This window comes from Lissotriton helveticus, chromosome 10, assembly GCF_964261635.1.
Source record: "Lissotriton helveticus chromosome 10, aLisHel1.1, whole genome shotgun sequence".
In the NCBI taxonomy this organism is placed as follows: Eukaryota; Metazoa; Chordata; class Amphibia; order Caudata; family Salamandridae; genus Lissotriton; species Lissotriton helveticus.
This window is the reverse complement of record NC_136071.1, coordinates 190,387,839-190,402,206: the sequence shown is the minus strand read 5'-3', so window position 1 is coordinate 190,402,206 and position 14,368 is coordinate 190,387,839. Positions and strand designations below refer to the sequence as shown.

At 39.9% G+C, this 14,368-nt stretch overlaps 1 protein-coding gene across 1 annotated transcript in view; it reads right to left on the bottom strand.

Moving 5' to 3' along the window:
- The window catches only part of PDILT (protein disulfide isomerase like, testis expressed), a 303,945-nt gene that overhangs the window by 182,953 nt on the left and 106,624 nt on the right, over positions 1-14,368 (bottom strand). Inside the window, exon 3 of the mRNA XM_078665093.1 lies at positions 7,405-7,538. Coding sequence (XP_078521219.1) covers positions 7,405-7,538 — 134 coding nt within the window. The remainder of the gene's footprint in view (positions 1-7,404; positions 7,539-14,368) is intronic.

Below are 14,368 nucleotides of genomic sequence, written 5' to 3'. Positions count from 1 at the left end.
CCAAAGACTACAAGATCTAAAAACTTTGTCGTGAGGGACAAGAGAATAGAAAAAGTAGACAGCTTCATGTACTTGAGGAATTTATATAATAACTAGCTGAACTGGGAACCACTTGTCACAGCAAGAGCCCATCTTCCAAAAAGGGTCGTGGATGGGCCATTTCGTTTTGCACACAGATGGAGCCACAAGCCAGTGAGGGAATTAATTACTCTATATAACGCAAAATGTCTTTCTATTGCATCATTTGGGGCAGGGGTGTGGGGACATCACAAAAGTCACCATCTTCAAATATTGGAAAATAAATTTACCAAAAAGTTATTGATGACCCGGAATAGCGCTTCCAACTGCTTATGTCACAAAGAACTGGGTCTAGAGTTTGTAGAGGATCGCATAGCTAGTGCTCCCTTGATTCTATGGACAAAAATTGGGCTCTCCGAAGAATAAATGTTCTCATGTGAAGTAATTACAGATTCCCAAAACATGGCCAATGTCTTAAAAATACCATGGCTTCGTTTTGTCAGGGACACTTACCATGAGATAGGACTGGGGCATTTTTATGACAATCTAGAAAATATACCACCAAATGCTAAAGCCATTATTAAAGAGACACTCTTTTCTTGGGCCAACTCGTGCTATCTTGAACAAGACAAGATGAACCAACTACAGAGGTCCCCTGTCCTGCTGCAATACTATTTAACTGTTACTACTGATTTGCAGACTAGATTGTATTTAACTAGATTCTGCACAGTGCACTTTTTAGTGGCATTTCCACGTCAAAGATGGTGGGCTGATAAGCTCACACCTTGTCCGTGTGACAACTTTATGAAACAAAGCTGTATGCACTTTATTGATTCTGCACTTTATATAAAACGGGGAGGAAAAATGTTTTTTTTCCATTACTAAGGAAAATCTGCCCTTGCACATATATTGATGGTTTTAACTTTTTGCACTCACTGGCTGCCACTGAGATCTGTACTGCGGTAGCCAACAACATAAAAGTCTCTTTGGCTATCAGAAAACGTTATGAGTAAGTGCTCCCATAAAATTAATGGTTTTAATGTACGTTATTTTAAACTGATTATTATAGAATTTTATGTCTTTTTGGAACATTGATGATCTTTACATTACTATGTGGCTCTAATTCAGTTATTAATGTAAAGAATTTTATCTCTCTGGAATTGTATAAATTATTTTTCTTTTAACTTATTGCTTGCAATTGTTATACACATTGTGATCATTTTATTGTAAACTTTTATGGTTCAGATGAACCTAAATAAAGTTGCTTTTGAGTTGAATCAGTATGGTATGTATTGGTGTTTAGCGACCAAATTCAAGTCGCAAAATAGTAATACTTTACGACCATTTAAAAAGTGTTGGTAACCCATTCGCAAATGGTAAAGGGTCCCCTTTGAGAAAGTTGAAAAAATATCTTTTAAGAGCAGGTAGTGGTCCCTCGGACCATTGCCTGCTCTCAAAAAATGAAACTTAAATGTTTCATTTTTTTTCTTTTTAATCACTTCCCATTTCCCCTTATAGAAAATGAGCAGCATTTAAAAAAAAAAAAAGATTGCTTTATTTAAAAGCAGTCACAGACTTGTTTATTTAGAAGTTTTCTATAGCGCTAACAAGACCCGAAGGTAGCAGAGCGCTTTACAGTAAAAGGCATGACAGGGTGAACAAAAAGACATGTAACAAATAGAGGCAGTCCTCGAAAGACAATATTGGGGGCGGGGAAGTTCGTAACAGTGGGGCTTTTGGTATAAGGATACATAGATGACACATAGTTCAGTGGGAGATCCTAGTTATCTAGGACCTAGGGAGCGGATGAGGAACAAGGATTTGAGTTGGTTCTTGAATTCCGCATAGGACGATAGAGTTCTGATATGCGGGGGGATAGAGTTCCATATTTTGGGGGCATTTCCAGTGAAGGAGCAGTCCGCAGTTTTCTTCTTTCTGGTTTTTGGAAGGATGAGCAGCAGGGAGTTGGAGCTTCTCAAATATCTGCTTTGGCCTGCTTTTTTGAGCTTGATTGCCAGGTATTCTGGTTTACCGGTGTGGAGGGCCTTGTGGGTTAGGCAGGCCGTTCTGAAGGTGCTACGCATTTCCACCGGGAGCCATTCCTGATGGTGGTCTGCTGACTCAGCAGGCCACCATCCCTGTGATGGCAGAAAATCCTAGTGGTTCGCAAATTGCAACCTACCTTATTTGTGACCCATTAAGAATTGCTAATTCAACTCAAAAGAGTTTCATACATTAGGAATAGCGATTTCCTAATTGCAATTTGCAGGAAATCGCAATTAGGAAATCGTTATTTCTATTCATCGTACCTCCGACCCATAATACCTTCTGTAAGAAGTACATTTCTAAAATTCTGCTTTCAGTTTCTCCAAATTGAATTAGAGCAGAAAAAACCCCAGCTAACCATAATACACCTGCAAATTTAAATAAAATAGTTTTTAGATTATTTCCATCCAGCTTCAGAATTACAAAACAGTGTGTTTCATGTGTGTTTTCTTAACTACTTATATATTCTAAAATATTGTTACAGTTGTTTTACAGGTATTTAAAAGTTGTGTGTTAAAAAGATGACATCCTACAGTTTTTTCTTTCAGGCTGCCTGTACCCTGGCAAGATTGTTGCATAGTTCACTTTACAACATCTTCTCAATTTGCAGTCAGGAAAAGAATTGTAAACACCAATCCCCATGTTAAAATAGTAAGCAGCAATTTGTCAGAAGACACAGCATGACATTTCATCTCTGTCTTTGAAGCACAGCAAATGTGAAAAAATAAACCCAAAATTTAAAGGCATCTGTATTGCTCTTTCACCTTCTGAACTACAGCAGGGTTACCCCCACCACAGCACCCCTACTTCCAGCGCCTATCTTTAGTCTGTTTTCCTCATTTGTGTCCTGGTGCAAACGTTTTCATGGACTTGAATATAACCTGTTTGCTGCAATCCCCGTTACACAAGTAGAAAATGGAACAAATTATATTTCGCCCAATTTGCACTAGATGAAAGTTTATGTAATCTCATCTGGCCAGAAGATTTTTCAAATTCACAGATCAAACTGCAAGCCTGAGATTTTGTTTTCTTAAAGACACATTATACCAACATGCACCTTTTAATCGTGCTCTTTTCATCCAGAGGTCTGATGTTTCCAAAATTCCTGCCTGAATGTCTCCCAGGCCAACACATATATCAGCATTTTGGTATGAATCACTGACATAATATCGATTACACAAATATCGAGGTAGCAAAATATCGAGTTAAAAATATCGACTACAAAAATATCGACCTCCTATCTCCAAACAGGTAAGTGAAAAAATATCGAATCAAAAATATCGTTGTAAAAAATATAGATAGTAAAAATATCAAATTTTTTAAGCATCTTAAAAGTAATTGAAAAATAATAAAATATTAAATATAAATAATTTAAACATACTTAAAATACTTAAATAAACTTAAAAATAAAAAATAATTAATTTAAGTTAAAAATAAATAAACATACAATTTTATTTTTAAAAATATACATATATATATAAACATAATATTAATAAAAAATACATAATATTATTACCATAGGTTAGCAAGACATGACAATGTACTATTACTACTTCACAGAGTGCATCAGCAGAGAAAGCATTGGATAGTGTAGGGGTAAAAATAACTATTCCCACTCCATAGAGTGCAACAGTAGGGAAAGCGTTGGATAGCTTAGAGGTAAACATTCCTATTCACACTCCAGAGAGTGCAACACTAGGGAAAGCGTTGGATAGCGTAGTGGTAAAAATTACTATTCCCACTCCAGAGAGTGCAACAGTAGGGAAAGCGTTGGATAGCGTAGTGGTAAAAATTACTATTCCCACTCCAGAGAGTGCAACAGTAGGGAAAGCGTTGGATAGCGGGAAGGTAAAAATTACTATTCCCACTCCAGAGAATGCAACAGTAGGGTAAGCATTGGATAGCGTAGGGGAAAAAATACTATTCCCACTCCAGTAAGTGCAACAGTAGGGAAAGCGTTGGATAGCGGGAAGGTAAAAATTACTATTCCCACTCCAGAGAATGCAACAGTAGGGTAAGTGTTGGATAGCGTAGGGGTAAAAATTACTATTCCCACTCCAAAGACTGCAACAGTAGGGAAAACGTTGGATAGCGGGAGGATAAAAAATACTATTCCCACTCCAGAGAGTGCAACAGTAGGGAAAGCGTTGGATAGCGTAGAGGTAAAAATTACTATTCCCACTCCAGTGAATGCAACAGTAGGGAAAGCATTGGATAGCGTTGGGGTAAAAATTACTATTCCCACTCCAGAGAGTGCAACAGTAGGGAAAGCGCTGGATAGCGTAGGGATAAAAATTACTATTCCCACTCCAGTTAGTGCAACAGTAGGGAAAGCGTTGGATAGCGGGAAGGTAAAAATTACTATTCCCACTCCAGAGAGTGCAACAGTAGGGAAAGCGTTGGATAGCGTAGGGATAAAAATGACTTTTCCCACTCCAGAAAGTGCAACAGTAGAGAAAGCGTTGGATAGCGTAAGAGTAAAAATTACTATTCCCACTCCAGAGAGTGCAACAGTAGGGTAAGCGTTGGATAGCGTAGGTGTAAAAATTACTATTCCCACTCCAGAGAGTGCAACAGTAGGGAAAGCATTGGATAGCGTAGGGGTAAAAATTACTATTCCCACTCGAGTGAGTGCAACAGTAGGAAAAGCGTTGGATAGCGGGAAGGTAATACTTACTATTCCCACTCCAAATAGAGCAACAGTAGGGAAAGTAAATACTTCATATATGAATTCCTGCCTGAATGTCTCCCAGGCCAACACATATATCAGCATTTTGGTATGAATCACTGACATAATATCGATTACACAAATATGGAGGTAGCAAAATATCGAGTTAAAAATATCGACTACAAAAATATCGACCTCCTATCTCCAAACAGGTAAGTGCAAAAATATCGAATTAAAAATATCGGTGTAAAAAATATAGATAGTAAAAATATCAAATTTTTTAAGCATCTTAAAAGTAATTGAAAAATAATAAAATATTAAATATAAATAATTTAAACATACTTAAAATACTTAAATAAACTTACAAATTAAAAATAATTAATTTAAGTTAAAAATAAATGAACATGCAATTTTATTTTTAAAAATATACATATATATATATAAACATAATATTAATAAAAAATACATATTATTTTTACCATAGGTTAGCAAGACATGAAAATTTACTATTACTACTTCACAGAGTGCATCAGCAGAGAAAGCATTGGATAGTGTAGGGGTAAAAATAACTATTCCCACTCCAGACAGTGCAACAGTAGGGAAAGCGTTGGATAGCGTAGAGGTAAAAATTCATATTCACACTCCAGAGAGTGCAACACTAGGGAAAGCGTTGGATAGCGTAGTGGTAAAAATTACTATTCCCACTCCAGAGAGTGCAAGAGTAGGGAAAGCGTTGGATAGCTGGAAGGTAAAAATTACTATTCCCACTCCAGAGAATGCAACAGTAGGGAAAGCGTTGGATAGCGTAGGGATAAACATGACTATTCCCACTCCAGAAAGTGCAACAGTAGAGAAAGCGTTGGATAGCGTAAGGGTAAAAATTATTATTCCCACTCCAGAGAGTGCAACAGTAGGGTAAGCGTTGGATAGCGTAGGTGTAAAAATTACTATTCCCACTCCAGTGAATGCAACAGTAGGGAAAGCATTGGATAGCATAGAGGTAAAAATTACTATTCCCACTCCAGAGAGTGCAACAGTAGGGAAAGCGATGGATAGCGTAGGGATAAAAATTACTATTCCCACTCCAGTTAGTGCAACAGTAGGGAAAGCGTTGGATAGCGGGAAGGTAAAAATTACTATTCCCACTCCAGAGAGTGCAACAGTAGGGAAAGCGTTGGATAGCGTAGGGATAAACATGACTATTCCCACTCCAGAAAGTGCAACAGTAGGGTAAGCATTGGATAGCGTAGGTGTAAAAATTACTATTCCCACTCCAGAGAGTGCAACAGTAGGGAAAGTATTGGATAGCGTAGGGGTAAAAATTACTATTCCCACTCGAGTGAGTGCAACAGTAGGAAAAGCGTTGGATAGCGGGAAGGTAATACTTACTATTTCCACTCCAAATAGAGCAACAGTAGGGAAAGTAAATACTTCATATATGAATAAAAATTAATTCAATATTAATACCAATTACAAATTAATTAAAATAAATTCCAAATTTAAGATATTATAATAATTATTCAATTAAAAATAATAAAATAATTTTAATTACTAAAAAATAATGACCTATTAATACAAATTATTTACCAATAACAATGAATTATTTTAAAAATATTAAAAAATGAACAATTAATTCAAAATATATACAAATTTATATAATAAAAAATTTAATTAATTACAATTAAATGACTTCCCACCCAATTCCCCTATAAACCCACAACCCACTACAAAAATTACATGCATAAAATTAACATAATTAGCAATTAATCAATTAATAAAAATTAATTACCAAATATATATTAATTAATTACCAATTAAAAAATTAAATAACAATTATTTGTAAATAAATAGCAATAAATAATTTAATATATTTAATTAATTATAATTAAATTACTTCCCACCATATTCCCCTATAAACCCACAACCCTCTCCATAAAATAAATAAATAAAATTAACATAATTATCAATTAATCATTTAATAACAATTAATTACCAATTATAATTAATTAATTGCCAATTAAAAATTAATTACCAATTAATTCTAACTAAATACCAATAAATTAAAATATTTAATTAATTATAATTAAATTATTTCCCACCCTATTCCCCTATAAACCCACAACCCGCTCCAGAATTATATTACGCAAAAATTAAATACCATAAACTAATTAATTAAAATAAATTATAAAATGAAAATACACTTTTAATATATATACTAACATAAAAAACACATATTATTAAAACATAAAAATTAACTTACTGACCTACAATTCGAAATTTTTGTTGTCTATATTCTATCCATCTATATTTTTGTTGTCTATATTCTGTCCCATTGATATTTTTGTTATCTATATTCTGTCCATTCTATATTTTTGAGTCGATATTATTGCTATTCTATTCGATATTTTTGTAGTCTATATTCTGTTTTATCTATATTCTGTCTACTCGATATTTTTTAACTCGATATTATGCTACCTCGATATTTTTGTCATCGATATTATGTCTGTATACCTTTTGGTATGTGTAGTCCTAGTTAGCCATATAAATTTAGAACCACAGGGACCAGCAGGCTACGGAAAATCCCAGACCAGAATAGCTATTCACTCATGAACGATGGGAATCTGAGCATTCTGTTAACCAGTAACAAAAGCAAAATCTCCCAAAATATTCACCTTAAAAAAGCCAATGATTGCGACCTCTTCAGATTCGATGAAAGCTACAGCCTGCTCCGTGCTGTTGAGGTGGACAGTGCTGGGTCCAGTTCTTCTGTTTAGCCACGTGACGAAAGCCGATGCACTTCTGACTCCTAAGACATAAAAAAACAGAAAGTCAATAGCTGAGATCAGTATCGTCGAATTTGATTCTTGTGTAATTTGTACAACATCCTGTACCATTTGAAGTGACGGTGGCCCTCTGTAAAATTGTAAAATGCAACTTAACATTAAACAGGCGTTGTGGAAGCCAGTGTGCATGGCTGTAGTGTGTTAAATAATGTAAGCACAAATGTGTACGGCCTTTGTTTGCATGTGTTAGCCCTTGGTTTTTACCAGAGCTTGTTTTTCTGTTATTGCAATAACCCCCGCACTGGCCCACTCCAATTCGTACAAATCCCACATCTACCTTTATGAATAAACTTACATCAGCCATGTGCTTGTTTTTCTGTGGGAATACTTGGCCGCAGTTTTATTACATGCATGGACTCTACGTTACATCATAGGCCTTGTAAAACACATTGGTCAGTCCTAATTCGATATGACAAGTCCATAAACATTTTACAGTGGCATAACTCATTCTGAGTGTCACAAATCATTCTGACGGGATCATAAATCATAATTACATGACAGGTCATAAATTGCAGTGGGCAAGTCATACATCCTCTCTGCCATACATAAATCATTTGGACAGAATCAGGGGCGTAACACAGGCCCCTGCAGCCCCCGCGGTGCGGGGATGCCCTCACCCTCCAGGGGGCCCCGCCAGCACCGCACTTCTGCTGGGGAGCTCTAGATTAAGTCCGGAGGGGGCCCCTTCACGTACCCTGCAGGGGGGCCCCCTCAAGGTGTGTTACGCCACTGGACAGGATCATAAAACCTTGCTGCGTTACAGGTCATAAATCATCAACAGTTGACCTGTTCCACATCATCTCTGCCATATATCAATCAAGTCCTTGTCATTTGCTTGTCATGATTAATTGCTCGTCTAAATATTGCCTCAACCACCACTATGGCCCGATCTATGGCCGTCCACTACCTCCTTTCGGACAACCTAGTCACCCCATCAGAAACTTGGGGCCTGTCTTGAACAATTGTAAACATAATCTGTAAATATGGTATCTTGAGTAATTGGTTATGTCAACTGTAAATATGTTGCTCTTCTTTCCCTTATGTATCTGGCACCCCTCCCCCTTACTACTCAATCTGTTACTGGTGATTCTAAGCCTGTCTGTATATTGCTTTGCTCTCCTGTAAAGCGCTCTGATACCTCAACGGGTCAAGTTTGCGCTCTATAAAACACATAAATAAATACAAATAAATAAATAAATAATTCTGCCAGCTTGTTGTTGAGGCTATCCTCCATGCCGCTTTAGGGGTAATAAAGGTTGTTGATCTATTGTTGGTTCTTTCTCTGATTGTGAGGGGGGAGCTTCTTCACAGACGTTAGGCCCCAACTCACTGCCTTGTTTGTCCATTTTGTGCCCTGCCAACCTGCGGGTCTGGGCTGCGAGTGCCGTTCTCCGCTTACTCCCCAATCGACCTACTTACCCTGCCGTAAGGTATCCCAAGGTATGTGGCCTTCCTCCGGCACACCGCCCTCCAGTGTGACTCCTTTACCAACCAACATACTCTTTTACTGCCACATCGCCTGTGGGGCTCACGTCCCCAGGCGGCTCCCCCCTTTCCTCTTTTGGGGTTTGCTGCTTCTTCCTCCTTTTCGGTGCAGCCCATCTCTGGCTCTCACCAGTGCCACTCAGTGTCCCAGCCATCAAGACTCCCAAGGATCACTGTTACGGTAATACATTTCCTTCTGATGCCTTAGCGGCCGCTTTTATGCTTAACCGTTTGGCTGCTGGGGTCATTCCCCTGCCGTGCTGGGGGGAGGGGAAAAACAAAAGTTGATGGACAGAATGCAGAACAATGTCATACATTCCCCCCAGTACAGAGATCTGGGCCTAGATCCATCGTTTTGGGGGGAGGGGGGCGCGCACAGCGCCCCGGTGCTCATGACGAGCTTTGCTCGTCATGACCACATCAGTTTCATTAGAACGCTCGCACAGCGGGGGAATTTGCTCAGCGTGCGAGCATTCTAACGGAACCGTGGCTCATGACGAGCTGAGCTCGTCATGAGTGTGGGAGGGGTTAATAGAAATACTCTAATGGTGTTGTCTACCCCCCACTTCTGGTAGTTTCCAGACCGTTGGCCTTCTCTTGTAACACTGTACTCATATTTTCAGCCCTGATTAACTTAGCCTTCCGCCATCTGTTCCTGGTGCTCTAATAGTCAGCCGGCTCCCGAATTCATAAATGTACCTCCAGAAGGGACAGTGCAATCCTTTTAACCCCCAAGCTCCAGCTGGGGGAGCAGTGGCGCCCTCCCCCCATAAAGGGGGGGTGGGGGTGCAAAAACATTACCTGTCTTCACCAGGCCCTCATTGGCCCAGTGCTTTGGCGCCAACCTTGGCGCGCTTTCCCTCATTGTTTGCCACTAAAGCGGCTTAGACTGGACATTTCCTGGTACCAGGCTGCGGTTATTGCGCCGGCCCCTTATACTCTCTTTGGGGGCAACCTCTGCCAAAAAAGCAGGCAGATAAGTACTGCGGCCTCTACGTCAAGTCCAGCATTTTTTTGCATTCTGACACCTATAGTTCTTATTATGCAATGGAATAGGCAGGTTGATAAGCCACTGACTTTTTCATTCATTGTTCTTGATCAAAGCTCTGGCAGTGCCATGCTTATGCAGAGGGCGCAGGTGCCCATGTACGCATAGGCAAACAAGCAAAGGTATGCAGGGCTTTAAGTGGGTGCGGTCTCACCGGTGCTGAGCACCAGCACTTTCTAAAAGGGGACCTCGAAACGGGTCTCTATCGGGCTCTGTTTTACGGACTGCAGTGACAGCAGGCACATCGATGTGTGCTGCTCACACTGCTCCCTTCTCACTAGTGGAGAGGTTACCGCATGACGTCATGCCAAGGCATCCAGGTGAGCCTTGTAGTGGAGGGAAATCATTTAAAGAGAGTCATTTTCTCACTGGATTTTCTTCTCTTTTTGAAACTCAGAGGCAGCAACATTATCGTGGTGTCACCAGGGCTTTAAGTGGAAGCTTTTTCAATATTATATACAAGCCATACTTGCTGCTTATTTATCTTATGCAACTAACAACCATTGACAAAGCCAATAGTCCTGACTTATAGATTTTATGTTACTTGTTGTATCATATATCTGAATGCAATGTCAGAAACAGCAAAATACAAGACGGGTGGCACACTATGTTAAGCACAGTTTTTTACCCTATGTGTTTTAAGCCACGACCTTAATTACATAGGCCACGCCCCTCTGAGAGACCCTTCATCCCACTTAAAGCCCCGCAGGTATCTATGCCTGTGTGGTACATATCCACATGCTGTCTATATGCCCTGGCCATTTTGTTAACTGTGCATGCATGACTGCAACTGCTGCCTGTGTGTATGCCCCGGGCACCCATGCTGCCTATAGAGTTGTTTGTCTGTTTATGCAGCATAAAGAACAGATTTGATTGCTTTGGTAACGTTTGTTTTCGTTAATTGTATTAAACATGAAGACGGTCTATATTGAAGAAATTCATTTGATTGTAAGAATAATCCTAAATACAACCCCAGAGACACGCAGGTCCTTTGCTATCTGTAACTGCACTGTCCTTCCCTGGATTCTACACTCCAGAATCCAGAGAGGATCCGTGCATGAGCCATGGAATACATTGAATACAAACAATAATAATAATACAACAAATTGTGTCCATCATTGTGCTGTGTTAACTAGTCCCATGACAAACGTCGGAGTGGCCGTAAGACTGCTGCTGGACATTTGCAGACCTTTTCCCAGCACATTTATTCAGCACATTTATTAATAATGAGTGTCCCATATTAAAGAGATTGGTTTACCATTTTTGCCTGCAGATTCCACCGCAAAAGATTGCAAAATGCTGTAGTAATCCACAGTCCTGTTCAGCTTTGACGACATATTAACAATCGTGTATTTTGTGTAGTTTTCACATCGCCACACTGCTCCACATTCTCCACATGCACAGTGAAGAAGTAATTCATACATTTGTTCATTTTGCATAATGTGGTAGCAACTCACATGTACCCAGTTTTCATTTGTGTGTGCGTGCACGTTCTTGCCTAGTTTCCACAGTTCTTCAGGAAAACACACATTATGAGTTTTCACACACAGAATAGCCTACTTAGCACCAAAAAACAGAAGTTTGCATCAGAGGCGAGCTTAAACAGAAATAAGCACGCACACATTGAGAAAAGGGCAGGCACGCGTATAGTCAGAACACCTGGCGCATAGGGGCACCGTTTGCTACTTATTTCACGAAAACAATTTTAGAAAGGAAATTATCGGAATGGCACACGACTAAAGTGACAGAAATTGTATTTATTTGTTAAACTCATCATACATCTGTTTAAGATATCTTTAATAACTCCTATAGCATGCGGCAGTGTTAAAAACAAGCATTGGAAATGCAATAGGTCTCGCACCATTAGAGTTAGTGCTTTTAGAATTGTTTATGGGTTTTTTTTGTAAATGTTTAGCATTTTTGTTTCCTGTAGCCAATGCTAAAGAATTACAAATAAAAAAAGCCATAAACATTTCTTAAAGCTCTAACTGAAATGGTCTGAGACCTATTGCACTGTGTGAGGGTGAGGGGTTGAGGATGAGTGAGGGTGAGGGTGAGAGTGGGTGAGGGTGAGTGAGGGTGAGGGGTTGAGGGTGAGTGAGGGTGAGGGGTTGAGGGTGAGTGAGAGTGAGGGTGAGTGAGGGTGAGTGAGGGTGAGTGAGGGTGAGGGGTTGAGGGTGAGTGAGAGTGAGGGTGAGTGAGGGTGAGGGGTTGAGGTTGAGGGTGAGGTGTTGAGGGTGAGTGAGGGTGAGGGTGAGTGAGGGTGAGGGTGAGTGAGGTGTTGAGGGTGAGTGAGGGTGAGGGTGAGTTAGGGTGAGGGGTTGAGGGTGAGTGAGAGTAGTTGAGGCTGAGTGAGGGTGAGTGAGAGTGAGGGTGAGTGAGGGGTTGAGGGTGAAGGTTTGAGGGTGAGGGTGAGCACACAAGCTTAGGAGTATGTCTTAGCACAACTTGCCCTCACCAATCACCTTTCACTTCTCAGGGCCTATGGACTTTCAAGGCTACAGATAGCATCTGCCATGTGCCTTAGAGGAACATTTATGTTTTAAAAATGTATTTGACAAATAATTATCGATCCATAGTTCAGCGCCGGCGAGATTATGCATTTTTGATATTTTTTGTTGCTGCACAGGCACTCGTGAGCATCATCTTTACCAGACTATACTATGGGTGGGCCGAGAGTTAGGCAGTCCAGGATCTGGGTGTTGCCATTTTAGAATGGCCCCTTACTTGCCAACTGATGGAGAATTGTTGGGTGGTCTCACTACTACTCGCTGATCTTGTAATTCATGCTCTAATACAAATGAACACTAAATAGCTTTTTATTCACCATCTCAGCAAGAGGCCAACAATTGAATAAGCAGAGTGTGAACCCTTCAGTGAACAGCACCAGTGTAAGTTGTGGATGACTTGAGGATTGTCGCTCATATTTTAACAGATTCGTAACTATTTCACATACATCTTTTTAGTACGAAAGATTCGCTGTTTTTTATTTTCTCATCTCTGATGCATTTTACTTGTTTCTTTTCATTCCTGCATAAACCATAGAGCCAACTCGGCACAAACGTGTTATAATGTGGTCAGAGGGAGGGGCACTAGATGACGAGATGTGGACTACCGCCACATTATGCAAGCTTGCCAGAGCCTCTGTGCCTTGTGGTAAACTACAGCTGTTCTTGAAGTGCTCAGAGCTGCTTCTTCATTCAACGTAAGCCATCGCTTCACTCCAATGAGAGCATCTGAGCATCCTGAAATTGACGTCCTTTGCATAATAAAAGTGTTTACATACCTCAAGCTTCTTTCTCTAGGATTCTTTCTGTAGGATTTCCTTCTGTTTCCTGCTCAATGGTTTCTTCAATGAAATGTTCTTAATTGCTTGTTTCTTTGCTGATTTTTTGGAGAGCAGAACTAGAGCACAGCTTGTAGCTACTCCTTTCAGTCTTTCGTCATATTTCAGTTACTGGTGCGTGTACTGCATCATTGAGGCACACGGCCCTGGTGCTGGGTGTGCAGGGTCGATTTTTACATTGACACAAACATGGGAAATAAGTGGTGCAAATTGAAATTATACTGTTTTCGTGCATGCTATTTAAAAAACAAAAATACGCTATTCCCTCAAAGTTATTACCAGCAAAATAACGAGAGTGTAGTTTGCACAAAGCTCTAAAATAGCACTGGAAACAAAGACAACAAGTGAAAGCAAGTTGCGGTAAAGCGGGTTTGGGCTTTCATTTAATGTTATTCCCGAAATGTGCTCCAGGCAACACGTTAATCTCTTTGTACGTCGTGTTTGTGCTGCATATTTGGAGGCTTGACAATAACATGCTAGTTGGGGCTGAGCAACACCAAAATGGTTAAAGGGACTGTAAGAAGGGACGGTGCAAGGAAAACAAACTGCGAGGGGCGGAAGGAAGGAGACAATGTAAAAAAAATTCAAATGAAAAGAAGCGAGACGGGTCAATTACATGTTCCCTCCAAGCGCAATGCCGCTGCCAGCAGCGGCAGAGCAAGAAAGTCAGCACAAACAAACGGTGCGAAGAGGTGGCTCAACATATAACGATGCCGACTTTGGAGAAGGAGAACAGGGTTCGAGCCTCAGCGTGGGCGGCATCATTAATTATAAATTAAATAAACTGAGATCTCCTGCATATTAAATATAAATAAATAAACAGCGTGCGTGGGGTGAGGGCAGGAAGCTGCCAGCTATTTAAAAAACAAAAATACGCTATTCCCTCAAAGTTATTACCAGCAAAATAACGAGAG